Below are 13202 nucleotides of genomic sequence, written 5' to 3'. Positions count from 1 at the left end.
TAATTTCAGTGCAGGTCTGCCTGCTTTTGTAGTGTAGCCTAGAAGCTTAGCCATTTTCTTGTCTCTGGTGGCATGTGTTTTATGATTTGGAGTTGCTTTTAAAAATTTAATGTAATGGGAAAGTGTCTTTCTCAATCCCCTCCCCCCACACACACACACTTCTTTCTTCTCTACTATCTGTTAAGTAGAAAATTATGTTTTAGTAGCTGCCACAAGAAGAGGATTTTGAACAGTATAAACACTGATTATGGAAAATAATGCAGGCAGCTGCACTGAAGACCGATAAGAGCAATCCCATAGTAATGGCCTTTAAAACATATTATCAAGTTGGGAATCAGTGAGGGGAAAGAGACAACTATGACTGTTTCTTCTCTTACTGTTCAGCAAGATTACTTTTAAAGGTGAAACTGCCTCTGATTTTATTATCTGAGAGAGATCTTTGGAGCATTTTAAAACTTTGTGAATGTTTTTGCTTTTTTTGAGTGAGCAATCTTGCTAATTGTGCATGAATTTGATTCTAACAAATGTTGAAATTGTTGCATTAACAAAGTCTTCTTAAATATTCTTTTCTTTAAAGAAGGGAAAAGGGAGTATATTTTATAAATGTTGAAGCAGACTATTAGAATAAGAAAAGAAGGCCATTTTCGTCTAGCTATGAAGTGCCACTTAAAATAGAAAAGTGGGTGAAATATTTGGAGAAAATATTTTAGGATAGGATATGTTTCAGGAAAAAAGTTTTAAGTTTTATTTTATTTTTGCTCTGAGCCTATCAAGTGGCCAGTTTGTGTTTGTTTGGGCGTGCCTCAGACTCGTCGTAGGCATGGAGTGCTTTGTTCTCCGTGGATTCGTAAACCAAGTGGTCTCAATTCTACACTGTGAGAAAAGTGTGCATTCCTGTTTCCTGTAGCCAAGTAAATTCCAATTTTGAGTGAAATTTTATTTCCCTGTTTTCTATTACATCCGTCTTTATTGCTGAGATATGTCAGGTGTGGATGCTTTCAAGTACACAGAGTAGCTGTGGTGAGAACAATCTGAGACTCCGTAGATATGTAATTTTAACTTGCTTTCAGTTGAATGCAATAGGGTAACTTATTGGTGCTTATATGTATGGTTTACATATCATTGTTACAATTTAATTGTTTGTAAAAATATAAATTCTAAACCTGTTTCCATTTTACATATTGCAGAATTACTTCTGTTTGCCTGGGAATCAGCCCAGCCCTTGTAGGGTAAGGGAAAGGAACCATTGTATTTTGTAAATGTCTCCTACATAGAAAGTAATGCCAATACAACTCAGGCAGTGTACTAGACTCAGGAGATACAGTGGTGACCAAGACTCACATTGTATCAGGGGGATGTAGATGCCAAACATGTCAACACATAAAGAAGGTAACTTGAGTGCTAAGAAGGTCATGAAGACTGTAACATGATAATCATTGAAGATGAGTAAGGAGATGGCTTTAGGTAGGGAGAGAAGCTTTTGTTAGGAAGTCCTTTCTGAATAGCTACCATTGAGATGAAACCTGTGGGGAGTAGGAGGAAGCCTTACAAAAATCTAGGGGAGGAAAGTCCCAAGTGGAAAGAATGGTGAGTGTCAAGGCCCTGAGGAGGAACAGGACTGGTTTGTGTGGAGGCCAGAAGAAAGGTCAGTATCCCAAGTGTACTTGTTTAGTCACAGAGTCATGTCAAACTCTTTGCAACCCCGTGGACTGCAGCACACCAGGCCTCCCTGTCCATCACCAACTCCCAGAGTTTACTCAAACTCATGTCCATTGAGTTGGTGATGCCATCCAACCATCTCATCCTCTGTCATTCCCTTCTCCTCCCGCCTTCAATATTTCCCAGCATCAAGGTCTTTTCAAATGAGTCAGTTCTTCGCATCAGGTGGCCAAAGTGTTGGAGTTTCAGCTTGAGCATCAGTCCTTCCATTGAATATTCAGGACTGATCTCCTTTAGGATGGACTGGTTGGATCTCCTTGCTGTCCAAGGGACTCTCAAGAGTCTTCTCCAACACCACAGTTCCAAAGCGTCAATTCTTCAGTGCTCAGCTTTCTTTATGATCCAACTCTCACATCCATACATGACTACTGGAAAAACCATAGCCTTGACTAGACAGACCTTTGTTGGCAAAGTAATGTCTCTGCTTGTGAATATGCTATCTAGGTTGGTCATAACTTTCCTTCCAAGAAGTAAGCGTCTTTTCATTTCATGGCTGCATTCACCACCTGCAGTGATTTTGGAGCCCAAGAACATAAAGCGTGTCACTGTTTCCATTGTTTCTCCATCTGTTTGCCATGAAGTGATGGGACCAGATGCCATGATCTTAGTTTCCTGATTGTTGAGCTTTAAGCCAACTTTTTCACTCTCCTCTTTCACATTCATCAAGAGTCTCTTTAGTTCTTCTTCATTTTCTGCCATAAGGGTGATGTCATCTGCATATCTGAGGTTATTGATATTTCTCCTGGCAATCTTGATTCCAGATTGTGCTTTATCCAGCCCAGCGTTTCTCATGATATACTCTGCAAGTGTAGTTAGGAGAATGCTAAATATAGACAGGGACCAGGTCGTATAGGATCTTTGTAGACCCAGAAAATTGGGTTTTATTAAATTCCTACTGCAAAACTTTTGAAGAGTTTGAATAGAACAATGGTAAGACGTGCTTTAGGAGAAGGCAATGGCAACCCACTCCAGTACTCTTGCCTGGAAAATCCCATGAACGGAGGAGCCTGGTAGGCTGCAGTCCATGGGGTCACAAAGAGTCAGACACGACTGAGTGACTTCACCTTCACTTTTCACTTTCATGCACTGGAGAAGGAAATGACAACCCACTCCAGTGTTCTTGCCTGGAGAATCCCAGGGACAGGGGAGCCTTGTGGGCTGCTGTCTATGGGGTCGCACAGAGTCGGACACGACTTAGCAGCAGCAGCAGCAGCAAGATGTGCTTTAAAGGAGCTGCTGTGAGGCAGGTGGACTCATGGGAACAAGTAGTAGAGACAAGGAAATCATTTGTGTGTTCATGGCGGTCATCTACATGAGAGGTGCTGATGATGGTTTAGACAAAGAGTCAGTCAAATGCAGCCCACTACCAGTTTTTGTACAGTTCACTAGTTGAGTGATTTTTTAAAGTTTGGAAGTATTACACTTTAAATGGTTGAAAAAAAAAAAGAGTGTTTCATGACACATGAAAAGTATATGAGATTCAAATTTTAGGTTTGTAAATACAGTTTTACCAGACACAGCCGCCTTTATTCATTTTTATCTGTCTGTGGAGTTTTATCATATGTAGCAACTCAGTGCCCTGGTTTTTCCCTGTTGACAGCAGTTCAGTGGCTTAGGAGTTTGTTGGGATTTTTTTTTTTTTTTTTTTTGATGCAGGACCAAGATTGAACTTTTTCTGAACAGAAAGAACTGTCCTCAGCCACTATTATGGAACATCTTACAGCTTTGAAAATTAGCTTGTGCTGTGGACTTGATAATATTTCTTAATGAATTCACACTGAAATTGTAAGACAAAACAGCATTTACATGCAAAATGCACACTGTGGTCAAGTCATTTTGACAAATGACGTTTGAGTCACAGCTAGTGTCAAGTTGCTTTTTAGAGTCCGTGGGCTGTCAAAACAAGAAGTGGACTAGCATTCCAACAGGATTTTTCAAATCTCAGTGCAAAAGCAAAGAATATTTCCGTATTTTATAATCTACATAACTACTGTTGAGGATATTTCACTTACCCTTCAATTGGAAGTGATTAAATTGCAAAATAATGTTATGCTAAGGCAGATATCAAGAGAAGAATCTAGCAAAATCTGGCCCTTTGGAGAAAAAAATGGTCAGCCCTTGCGTAGACTAAAGTGGTAGTGGTGGCAACCACTTGAAGTGAACCAATTTGACATATATTTTGGAGGGAAGATAGGAAAGATTGGTAGGTGGATTAGATACTAGGTATGAAGGAAGTTAAAGAATTGAAGATGAGCCATGAGTGAATGATGATAGTATTTACTGAGATGGGAAGGCTAGGGGAGAAGCAGGCTTGGGGAGGCAGATCAAGAATTCTGTATGGACTTGCTAGGTTTAATATGTGCATTAGATATCCAAGTATTGATATCCAACTAACAGATGACTACATGAGTCTTGAACTCAGGATAAATGGGAGTTGAAAACGTAAATTTGATGATCATATTCAATAGGCTTTCTGTAAAATCTAATGGATTTTGTATATGGATCTGCCATATACGAAAGATTGAAGTTGGACCCTTACATTACACTAGATAACAAAAATTGACGCAAAGTGGATTAAAGACCTAAGCATAATGCCTAAAACTATAAAACTTCCATAAGAAAATGTAGGCAAAAGCTTCATGACTTTGGAATTGACAGTGATTTCTTGGATATAACTCCAAAATTGTAAGCAGAAAAGCATAGATACATTGGACTATATCAAATTTAAAGAAAATTGTTTATCAAAGGACACAATGGAGTGAAGAGGCATCCTGTGGAATGGGAGAAATATTTGAAGTCATACATCTGATAAAGGGTTAATATCCAGAATATATAAAGAACTCTTGCAGCTTAACAACAGGAAATTAAATAACCTGATTAAAAGTTAGACAAAGGCCTTGAATAGATGTTTCTCCAGTGAAGAAGCACAAGTGGGCAACAAGTGTAGGAAGAGGTGCTTGGCGTCTTACTTCATACGTGTATCTGCCCTTCATTCCTTTTTATGGCCAAATAATATTTTATTGCATGAAGATACCATATTTTGTTTATTCATTTATCAGTCGATGGACATGTGGGTTGTTTGGCTATTAGGAGTAATGCTGCTATGAACATTCAGGTACATGTTTTTGTGTGGCTGAGAATTCATTTTATGTCTCTTTTTTCCCCAGTGTCTTTCTCGAGAAGCAGGGGGCAACATGAGCATTCAGTTTCTCGGCACAGTGGTAAGTAGGAAAGGATGACTGCTTTATATGTTCTTTAATTTACAGAGAGATCAACTGGAAAAGTGATCAGCTGGTTTTAGCCCTTGTGTTTGAACTTGGCTTCACCGTGGTTTTGTTTTGCTGTTAAGTGAGATGTCTTTGTATAAGAAATGGATTCTTTAACATGTGGGGAAAATTCTCGTGATGGAGTAAGTTTAGCTATTTCTTACTAGAGACAAAATAATTTTAAAAATTATTTGCAGTTTGTTGAATCTTTGAAGTACTTTTTTCGCTGGATACTCTTTCCTTATTTTTGATAAAAATAAAAACAAATTTTAAAAAGATGCTTATGAATAGTGACCTTGGAGGGTTCCCTGGTGGCCTAGTGGTTAGGACTCTGTGTTCTCACTGCCGAGGGCCCAGGTTGAATCCTTGGTCAGGGAAGTAAGATCCCACAGTAAGCCAGGTGGCATAACCAAAAAACAAACAAACAAACAAACAGGTGATTGATATTTTATGTTTGGTTTGTTTGTTTTTTTTGCTTAGTTTTCCATCTAGCTTCTTCTATTAGGTCCACATTTCTAATGAAATTGAATAATAATTTCAAAATTATATAGCTCTACATAGTAAAAAGAAACTTATTTCACACTTATTTTTACTTATGAGTTTATAGGTACCATATTAGTAGTACTATAATTTTGCAAAATAATTTGGTGAAAAAGATACTTTATTGTTTTAATATCATTTCTCCACTTGTTGCTATTGTATTTGCATATTTCTCTGTGTATTCATCTGTTAGGTATCATTTATAATCTGTAAAATGGTTCATATCTTTTGGGTACCTTGTTTAGGTTGTATATTTACATTGGGTATTTCTGTTGGCTCTGTAACTTGAGGATATCAGCGGACAAGTTTGTGGCTTAGATCAAAAGAAAAGTGACTTTGCAACTGAGTTACAGAGGATATCAATAACAATGTCCATTTAATTCATGCTTTGTACTTTATATATGTATAGAGGTGTGGTATAGTTTACAGATTAAAGTGCATGTGAAGACACCTGTCCAATATGTACTTTTTAAGTGTTGTACCTAAGACTTGTAGTTATTCTTGCTTTTCTGATTAATAGTTTATAGTTCAGTTCAGTTGCTCAGTCATGTCCGAATCTTTGTGACCCCATGAATCGCAGCATGACACGCCTCCCTGTCTATCACCAACTCCTGGAGTTTACCCAAACTCACGTCCATCGAGTTGGTGATGCCATCCAGCCAGGTCATCCTCTGTCATCCCCTTCTCCTCCTGCCCCCAATCCCTCCCAGCATCAGAGTCTTTTCCAGTGAGTCAACTCTTCGCATGAGGTGGCCAAAGTATTGGAGTTTCAGCCTCAGCATCAGTCTTTCCAGTGAACACCTAGGGCTGATCTCCTTTAGAATGGACTGGTTGGATCTCCTTGCAGTCCAAGGGACTCTCAAGAGTCTTCTCCAACACCACAGTTCAAAAGCATCAATTCTTTGGCACTCAGCTTTCTTCACAGTCCAACTCTCACATCCATACATGACTACTGGAAAAACCACAGCCTTGACTAGATGATCTTTGTTGGCAAAGTAATGTCTCTGCTTTTGAATATGCTGTCTAGGTTGGTCATAACTTTCCTTCCAAGGAGTAAGCATCTTTTAATTTCATGGCTGCAGTCACCATCTGCAGTGATTTTGGAGCCCAGAAAAATAAAGTCTGACACTGTTTCCACTGTTTCCCCATCTATTTCCCATGAAGTGATGGGACCAGATGCCATGATCTTAGTTTTCTGAGTGTTGAGCTTTAAGCCAACTTTTTCACTCTCCTCTTTCACTTTCATCAAGAGGCTTTTGAGTTCCTCTTCACTTTCTGCCATAAGGGTGGTGTCATCTGCATATCAGGTTACTGATATTTCTCCCGGCAATCTTGATTCCAGCTTGTGCTTCTTCCAGCCCAGCATTTCTCATGATGTACTCTGCATTTAAGTTAAATAAGCAGGGTGACAATATACATCCTTGACGTACTCCTTTTCCTATTTGGAACCAGTCTGTTGTTCCATGTCCAGTTCTAACTCTTGCTTCCTGACCTGCATATAGGTTTCTCAAGAGGCAGATCAGGTGGTCTGGATATTCCCATCTCTTTCAGAATTTTCCAGTTTATTGTAATCCACACAGTCAGAGACTTTGGCATGTGCTTATTTTTTCAACTAAAAAATTTAAATTTTATTTAAATTCATAAGAAATTGGATTAGGGTTCTCCAGAGAAACAGAACCAACAGAGTATGTGTATTATGTTTTCATATGTACAGAGAGAGAGGGAGATTGGTTGGTTGATTGACTTTAAGCAGTTGATTCCTGTGATTGTGGAGGCAATTCCCAAACCTGCAGAGTAGTTACATTTCAAGTTCAAGATCAGTGTGCCTGTAGTATTCCTTCCTGCTTGGGAGGTTAATCCTTTTTCTTCAACTGATTGAAAGAGGCCCACCCATGTTATTAGAGGGTAATCTGCTTTACTCAGAGTCTACTGATTTAAATGTTAACCTCATCTAAAAAAGAAAAAAACAAAACAAAACAAAACCATGGCACTTTTCTGGAGGTCCATTGGTTAAGACTCTGTGCTCCTAATTCTGGGGGTGCAGGTTTGATCCCTGGTCGGGTAACTAAGATCCTGCATGCCTTGGCCAAAAAAAAAAAAAGAACAAAAAACCCTTTATAGAAACATCTAGAATACTGTTTGACCAAATATCTGAATACTGTTGGCTAGCCAGGTTGACACACAAAATTAACCATCGTCAAAGTGTTCATTTTATCCCTTAGAGGTTTTGAAGTTTTTAACAATAGACGTATTCTTCCAGAAACAGATTTACACATCTTTTCACGCAACAGTAAATTGTGAACATCTTCCTACGTCATTGCATAAAGATCCATGCCATTCTTTTTTTATCAGCTACCTAGACTTACATTATGGGTAGGGTCTTCTAGACCTCTTGTTCTCATGCTAGAAAGGGTTTTTGTGCTGTGTCTGCTATTTGTTATTGCTCCTTGCATTCTAATAGATTTCTCAGGGTTCAAACGTTGAAAAAAATACTTCTTGACAGCCACAACCTGCAAAAGAAAACCCAAACCAACATAAACTTCCTCCTACAATTTTTCCTGTCTCAGAAAATGGCAGCTTAAGCTAAAAGTTTATCTTTTCCTTGAATTCCCTCTTCCGCCACTCTCACTGCCCCCATCCTGTCCAAAGTCTTCATCACCTCTTGTCCAAATTGTTGGAGCAGCCAGTCTTCCCACCTCCACCCCTGCTCCCTGCTTATCATTAACATAGCGGTTAAAGTGATCCTTTTAAAATACACATCAGCTCAGCCAGCCTAGTTGCTCGTCTTCAAACATGTCAGGCGCTAGCATCAGGGCCTCCTCCCTTGCCTCTCCTCTGCCAGGCCCAGCTCTCACGCCTCATCTAAACCTGATTACCTCCCGAAGGCGCCACTGCCAAATACCGTGAGGATGGGGACGCCAGTGTATGAACCGGGTGGAGGGGACATGAGCATTCAGTCCATAATGTGCATTTAGCTGTCAAAGCTCTCCTCCCCAGAACTTTTCCAGGTGATCTGTGCCTACTTCAATTTGTAGATTGTCTGGGTTTTGCTTGTTTGTTTTGCGGACACATTTTTAGTGAAGCTGTGAGTTTGTGCATGTCAGATAGTATAAACTCACAAAGAAGCCGAAGAGGTTCAGTGTTTTACATAACCCAAATTCCTTACTTGAACTGTGATTCACAATAAGGACGAATATTTTGTTACTACTTGAAGAATACAGAAGTTACCATTTGATTCCAAATTTTGTACTGTAATCATTGCTTGTATTTAATTTTTTAAAAGTACCATTATGTTTAAAACATCACAATTCTAAGACAAACGTATCTGTGTAAGACTGAGGTTTTTTTGTGTGTGTGAAAACAATGCATATTGCCCGAAAGAGAAAATAACCTACATTGCGCTGAGCAGCTTCTTCATAGCTGTGCTGCTGGCATTCACCCAAGGACTCTTGAGGAACTATCAAATTATATGTCTTTGAAGCTTAGCCAGGGATCTTAATGAAACCAAATCACGCTGAACTTCTTAAAGCTAATTTAAATCTCAAATTGTACATTTTAAATTAAGTTTTTATTGATAATAAATATACTTTATTTCTTATTAGCCTTGAAAGCTTGAGTAATAATATCAGTAGAATAAACATGTTTTACAAAGATTTACCATTAAGAATGGTATTAATATGACCCTTGGTACGCTAGCACAATTAGATTTCAAAGTTAGCATTTACGAAGTAACAGCGATTAATGACAACCATCGAAAACAATTTTGAACTCCATCAGTTTAACTCAGGAGGGTAAACTTAATATGATAATTCATCTAGTTGAATTGTATCAGCTTAGCAGGAAAGTATGTAAATATGTGACCCTTACCTAGTTTCTAAATGGATGCTGTGCTGATAGATTTATCAGTTCCATTAAAGAACTTTGGGGAACTTTGGAATTTCAGCAGTTGTTCCCTTGGAGGCTGAAAACCCAACCTGGTCTCATACTGGGACCATTCTGGTCTGCATATTTCCATAATTTGCCTTTGCTACTAATATGACAGCAAGACACAAATAACTGTTTCTAATAATATCAGATGGAGTTGTGGAGGACAGCATTTTAATGTAGTAAAAGACCTCCCCGCGGGGTTGTTATTGCTACTATAGAACAGCAGCTACACAGTTGCAACTGTAGTCTCTTAATTGATTCGTTTAATTAGCAAGAGCTGAAGCTTGGGCTGTATCTTGTCATCTGATAGCACAAGTCCCAAATCTGCATCATTTGTATTTATAGATATAAATATGAACATCATCAAAAAGTTTCACTCTTTCTGAAAACTACCTTATGGATATTGAACTTGAATAGAGTAAACTCCCATTTGTTGAAAATCCAAATAACTGGCAAATGAAAAGAACTAGGTTTATTATTGTTTTCCTTTACCAGTGGGCTTCCCTGGTAGCTCAGACGGTGAAGAATCTGCTTGCAATGCGGGAAATCTGGGTTTGATACCTGGGTTGGGAAGATCCCCTGGAGAAGGACATGGCTATACCCACTCCAGTATTCTCACCTGGAGAATCCCATGGACAGAGGAACCTGGCAGGCTACAGTCCATGGGGTCCCAAAGAGTTGGACACATCTGAGCAACTCAGCACACATCTCCTTTACCAGTACTTTTTTGGGAAGTAACCTATGTCACGTTTTTCGTTATGACTGTCTTCCAAAAATAAACATCCAGAGAACTTCTTTGGTCTTCTGTACCGTATAAATCCCTCTGTCTACGTATCTGACTATCTCTAGTCTTCACTTGCCTTTTTCTCCCTTCTCTTTTCCATCTCTTGCTTCGTATCAGGGAGGTTTCAGAAGTGACAAGGTGGCTTATTGGGATTTCTTGCATGCTGATCCCGTGTCCCAGCGTTTGTAGCCACCCAGAGGCTTACTTTCCTGTGTAAACAGGGACATCTGAGTCAATTACCCCTGGGACTTGACCCGTTAACCCAAGGTGCCCTGGTCCCAGTTTCCTTGGATGGGGAGGAGAGGGATCTGGGAGGTGTCTGGCATAGAACCGCAGAGCCTACATCAGACGGGCACTTCTTCCCAATACTCACAGGGCTCCATCCCCACGGGATCAAGCTCTCGTTATTCCTGACGCTTTTCCCGTCCAGCTGTAGAAAGCAGCTGTGGCCACAGGCTTGACATTTTGTCAAGGGTTGATGAAGTCTCTCTGGTTTTGTTTGTTTGTTTGTTTTTCAGTTCAGTTCAGTTCGGTCGCTCAGTCGTGTCTGACTCTTTGTGACCCCATGAATCGCAGCACGCCAGGCCTCCCTGTCCCATCACAAACTCCCAGAGTTCACTCAAACTCATGTCCATCGAGTCAGTGATTCCATCCAGCCATCTCACCCTCTGTCGTCCCCTTCTCCTCCTGCCCCCAGTCCCTCCCAGCATCAGAGTCTTTTCCAGTGAGTCAGCTCTTCGCATCAGGTGGCCAAAGTACTGGAGTTTCAGCTTTAGCATCATTCCCTCCAAAGAAATCCCAGGGCTGATCTCCTTCAGAATGGACTGGTTGGATCTCCTTGCAGTCCAAGGGACTCTCAAGAGTCTTCTCCAACACCACAGTTCAAAAGCATCAATTCTTCAGTGCTCAGCCTTCTTCACAGTCCAACTCTCACATCCATACATGACCACAGGAAAAACCATAGCCTTGGCTAGACGAACCTTTGTTGGCAAAGTAATGTCTCTGCTTTTGAATATGCTGTCTAGGTTGGTCATAACTTTCCTTCCAAGAAGTAAGCGTCTTTTAATTTCATGGCTGCAGTCACCATCTGCAGTGATTTTGGAACCCCAAAAAATAAAGGTCTGACACTGTTTCCCCATCTATTTCCCATGAAGTGATGGGACCGGATGCCATGATCTTCGTTTTCTGAATGTTGAGCTTTAAGCCAACTTTTTCACTCTCCTCTTTCACTTTCATCAAGAGGCTTTTTAGTTACTCTTCACTTTCTGCCATAAGGGTGGTGTCATCTGCATATCTGAGGTTTTTGATATTTGTTTTTAAATGTATTTATTTATTTTAATTGGAGGATAATTGCAGTATTGTGATGGTTTTTGCCATACATCAGTATGAATCAGCCATAGGCATACATGTGTCCCTTCCCTCCTGAACCCCTCTCTCAGGGTTTTTTTAGGGTTTTTTCATACATTTTATAATGCTAAGAAAAAAGTAAAGCTTTAGCATCCCTTCCTGCATTTCCCTTCAGTATTCAAAACTTCAGCTAGAATAGGGGTAAGATAAGATTTGATAAGATGAGCTTCTAAGTACAATCTTAATCTTTAACATTGTTTCCATGGTGACGTGTTCTGCATATCCTGTACCTGACTTTAAGAAGGAACTTTTAGAATATGTTTACTTTCCAGCCTTGTGAAATAGGCATGCTGAATAAAATTCAAATATGCAGTTGTTAATATCTCATTGCGTGAAGCATTTTGAACAAAAAATGTAAAAGAAGTCGTGGACTGCCAGTTCCTAACTACATGCTAGGATGTGTGACAAATGAACACGACTTAGCTCCTGCCCTTCAGTAGTGCACTGGCTGCGGGGAAACACAGACCATGAGTGCGCAGTAGGTGGCAAGATGGGGTGCAGAGGCCGGTTTGCTGGCAGAGAAGAACAGAGATCTGTTTGATGTTGTTGTTGTTGTGTTGTTAAGGTGTATCCCATTCTTTGTGACCCCATTGACTGTAGCCTGCCAGGCGCCTCTGTCCATGGGATTCTCCAGGTGAGAATATTGCAGTGGGTTGCCATTTCCTTCTCCAGGGTATCTTCCTGACCCAGGGATCGAATCTGCATCTCCTGCATTGGCAGGCGGATTCTTTACCACTGAGCCACCAGGGAAGCCATGGATCTATTAGCTTTACTTTTTCCTTTCTGATACAAAAGCATAAAGTGTAAACCATAGGGTGTAGCTCTTTGAATGAGAACCTCCTTTTCATATCCTGTTAGTCATTAAATTTTTTTTAGGGAGCATACATAAAGCCTGGCATGTGTTGGTTGTCATGGTACTCAGTCATCTCACACTGACTGAGCATCTATTATGTGATGACACTGAGTTCTGGCAATTCAAAGGAAAAAGGCATCTCTGCCAGCCATGACCCACTGCCAACCCAGGGTGTTGAAACCCTAGCATGATGAGAATGATCAGAGCCTTGTGTGAAGAAGAAGTATTCTGGGGGTTGGAAAAAAGAAATAGGGGAATTATGGAAAGCTCCCGGTAAATATGTCCAGCTCATTCTTAGACTCTAGGGGTGAATAGAGTTTGAAGCAGAGAAACGGTGTTCAGATAGAGGGGAACGGCATCTGCAAAGGCCCTGAGGCAGCACGTTCAGAAACGGCTCTGCAGTGATGGTGGAGAAAGCACAGGGAGTAAAATAAGTGAAGGTAGAGAGGCATGAGGTCGTCCATGTATTTAAGGAAAAGCAGGCTGGCTAGCGAGGGTGGCAGTATCACCTAAGGTGTATTTTGTTTTTTCTGGATTTTTTTTTTTTTTTTTTTTTCCAGTCATACCACACAGCGTGTTGAATCTTAGTTCCCCAAGCAGGGACTGAACCTGGGCTCAGATGGAATAGATAATGAGTTGGGTTTTTGACCATTTTAAATCTGAAATGCCAGAGGGACATGCATGATGTAAAGGAAAGATCAGGGAA

General features: G+C 40.2%; 1 protein-coding gene across 4 annotated transcripts in view; it reads left to right on the top strand.

Moving 5' to 3' along the window:
* PCCA (propionyl-CoA carboxylase subunit alpha) overlaps window positions 1-13202 on the top strand; it is a 360537-nt gene that overhangs the window by 285221 nt on the left and 62114 nt on the right. For all 4 annotated transcript variants that reach the window (XM_005899258.3, XM_005899256.3, XM_070380776.1 and 1 more), the window contains one exon: window positions 4887-4940. In XM_005899258.3, coding sequence (XP_005899320.1) covers window positions 4887-4940 — 54 coding nt within the window. The remainder of the gene's footprint in view (window positions 1-4886; window positions 4941-13202) is intronic.

This window comes from Bos mutus, chromosome 12, assembly GCF_027580195.1.
Source record: "Bos mutus isolate GX-2022 chromosome 12, NWIPB_WYAK_1.1, whole genome shotgun sequence".
Classification (NCBI taxonomy): domain Eukaryota; kingdom Metazoa; phylum Chordata; class Mammalia; order Artiodactyla; family Bovidae; genus Bos; species Bos mutus.
Note: the sequence above shows the minus strand (reverse complement) of the source record. Positions and strands in the feature narration are given on the sequence as shown.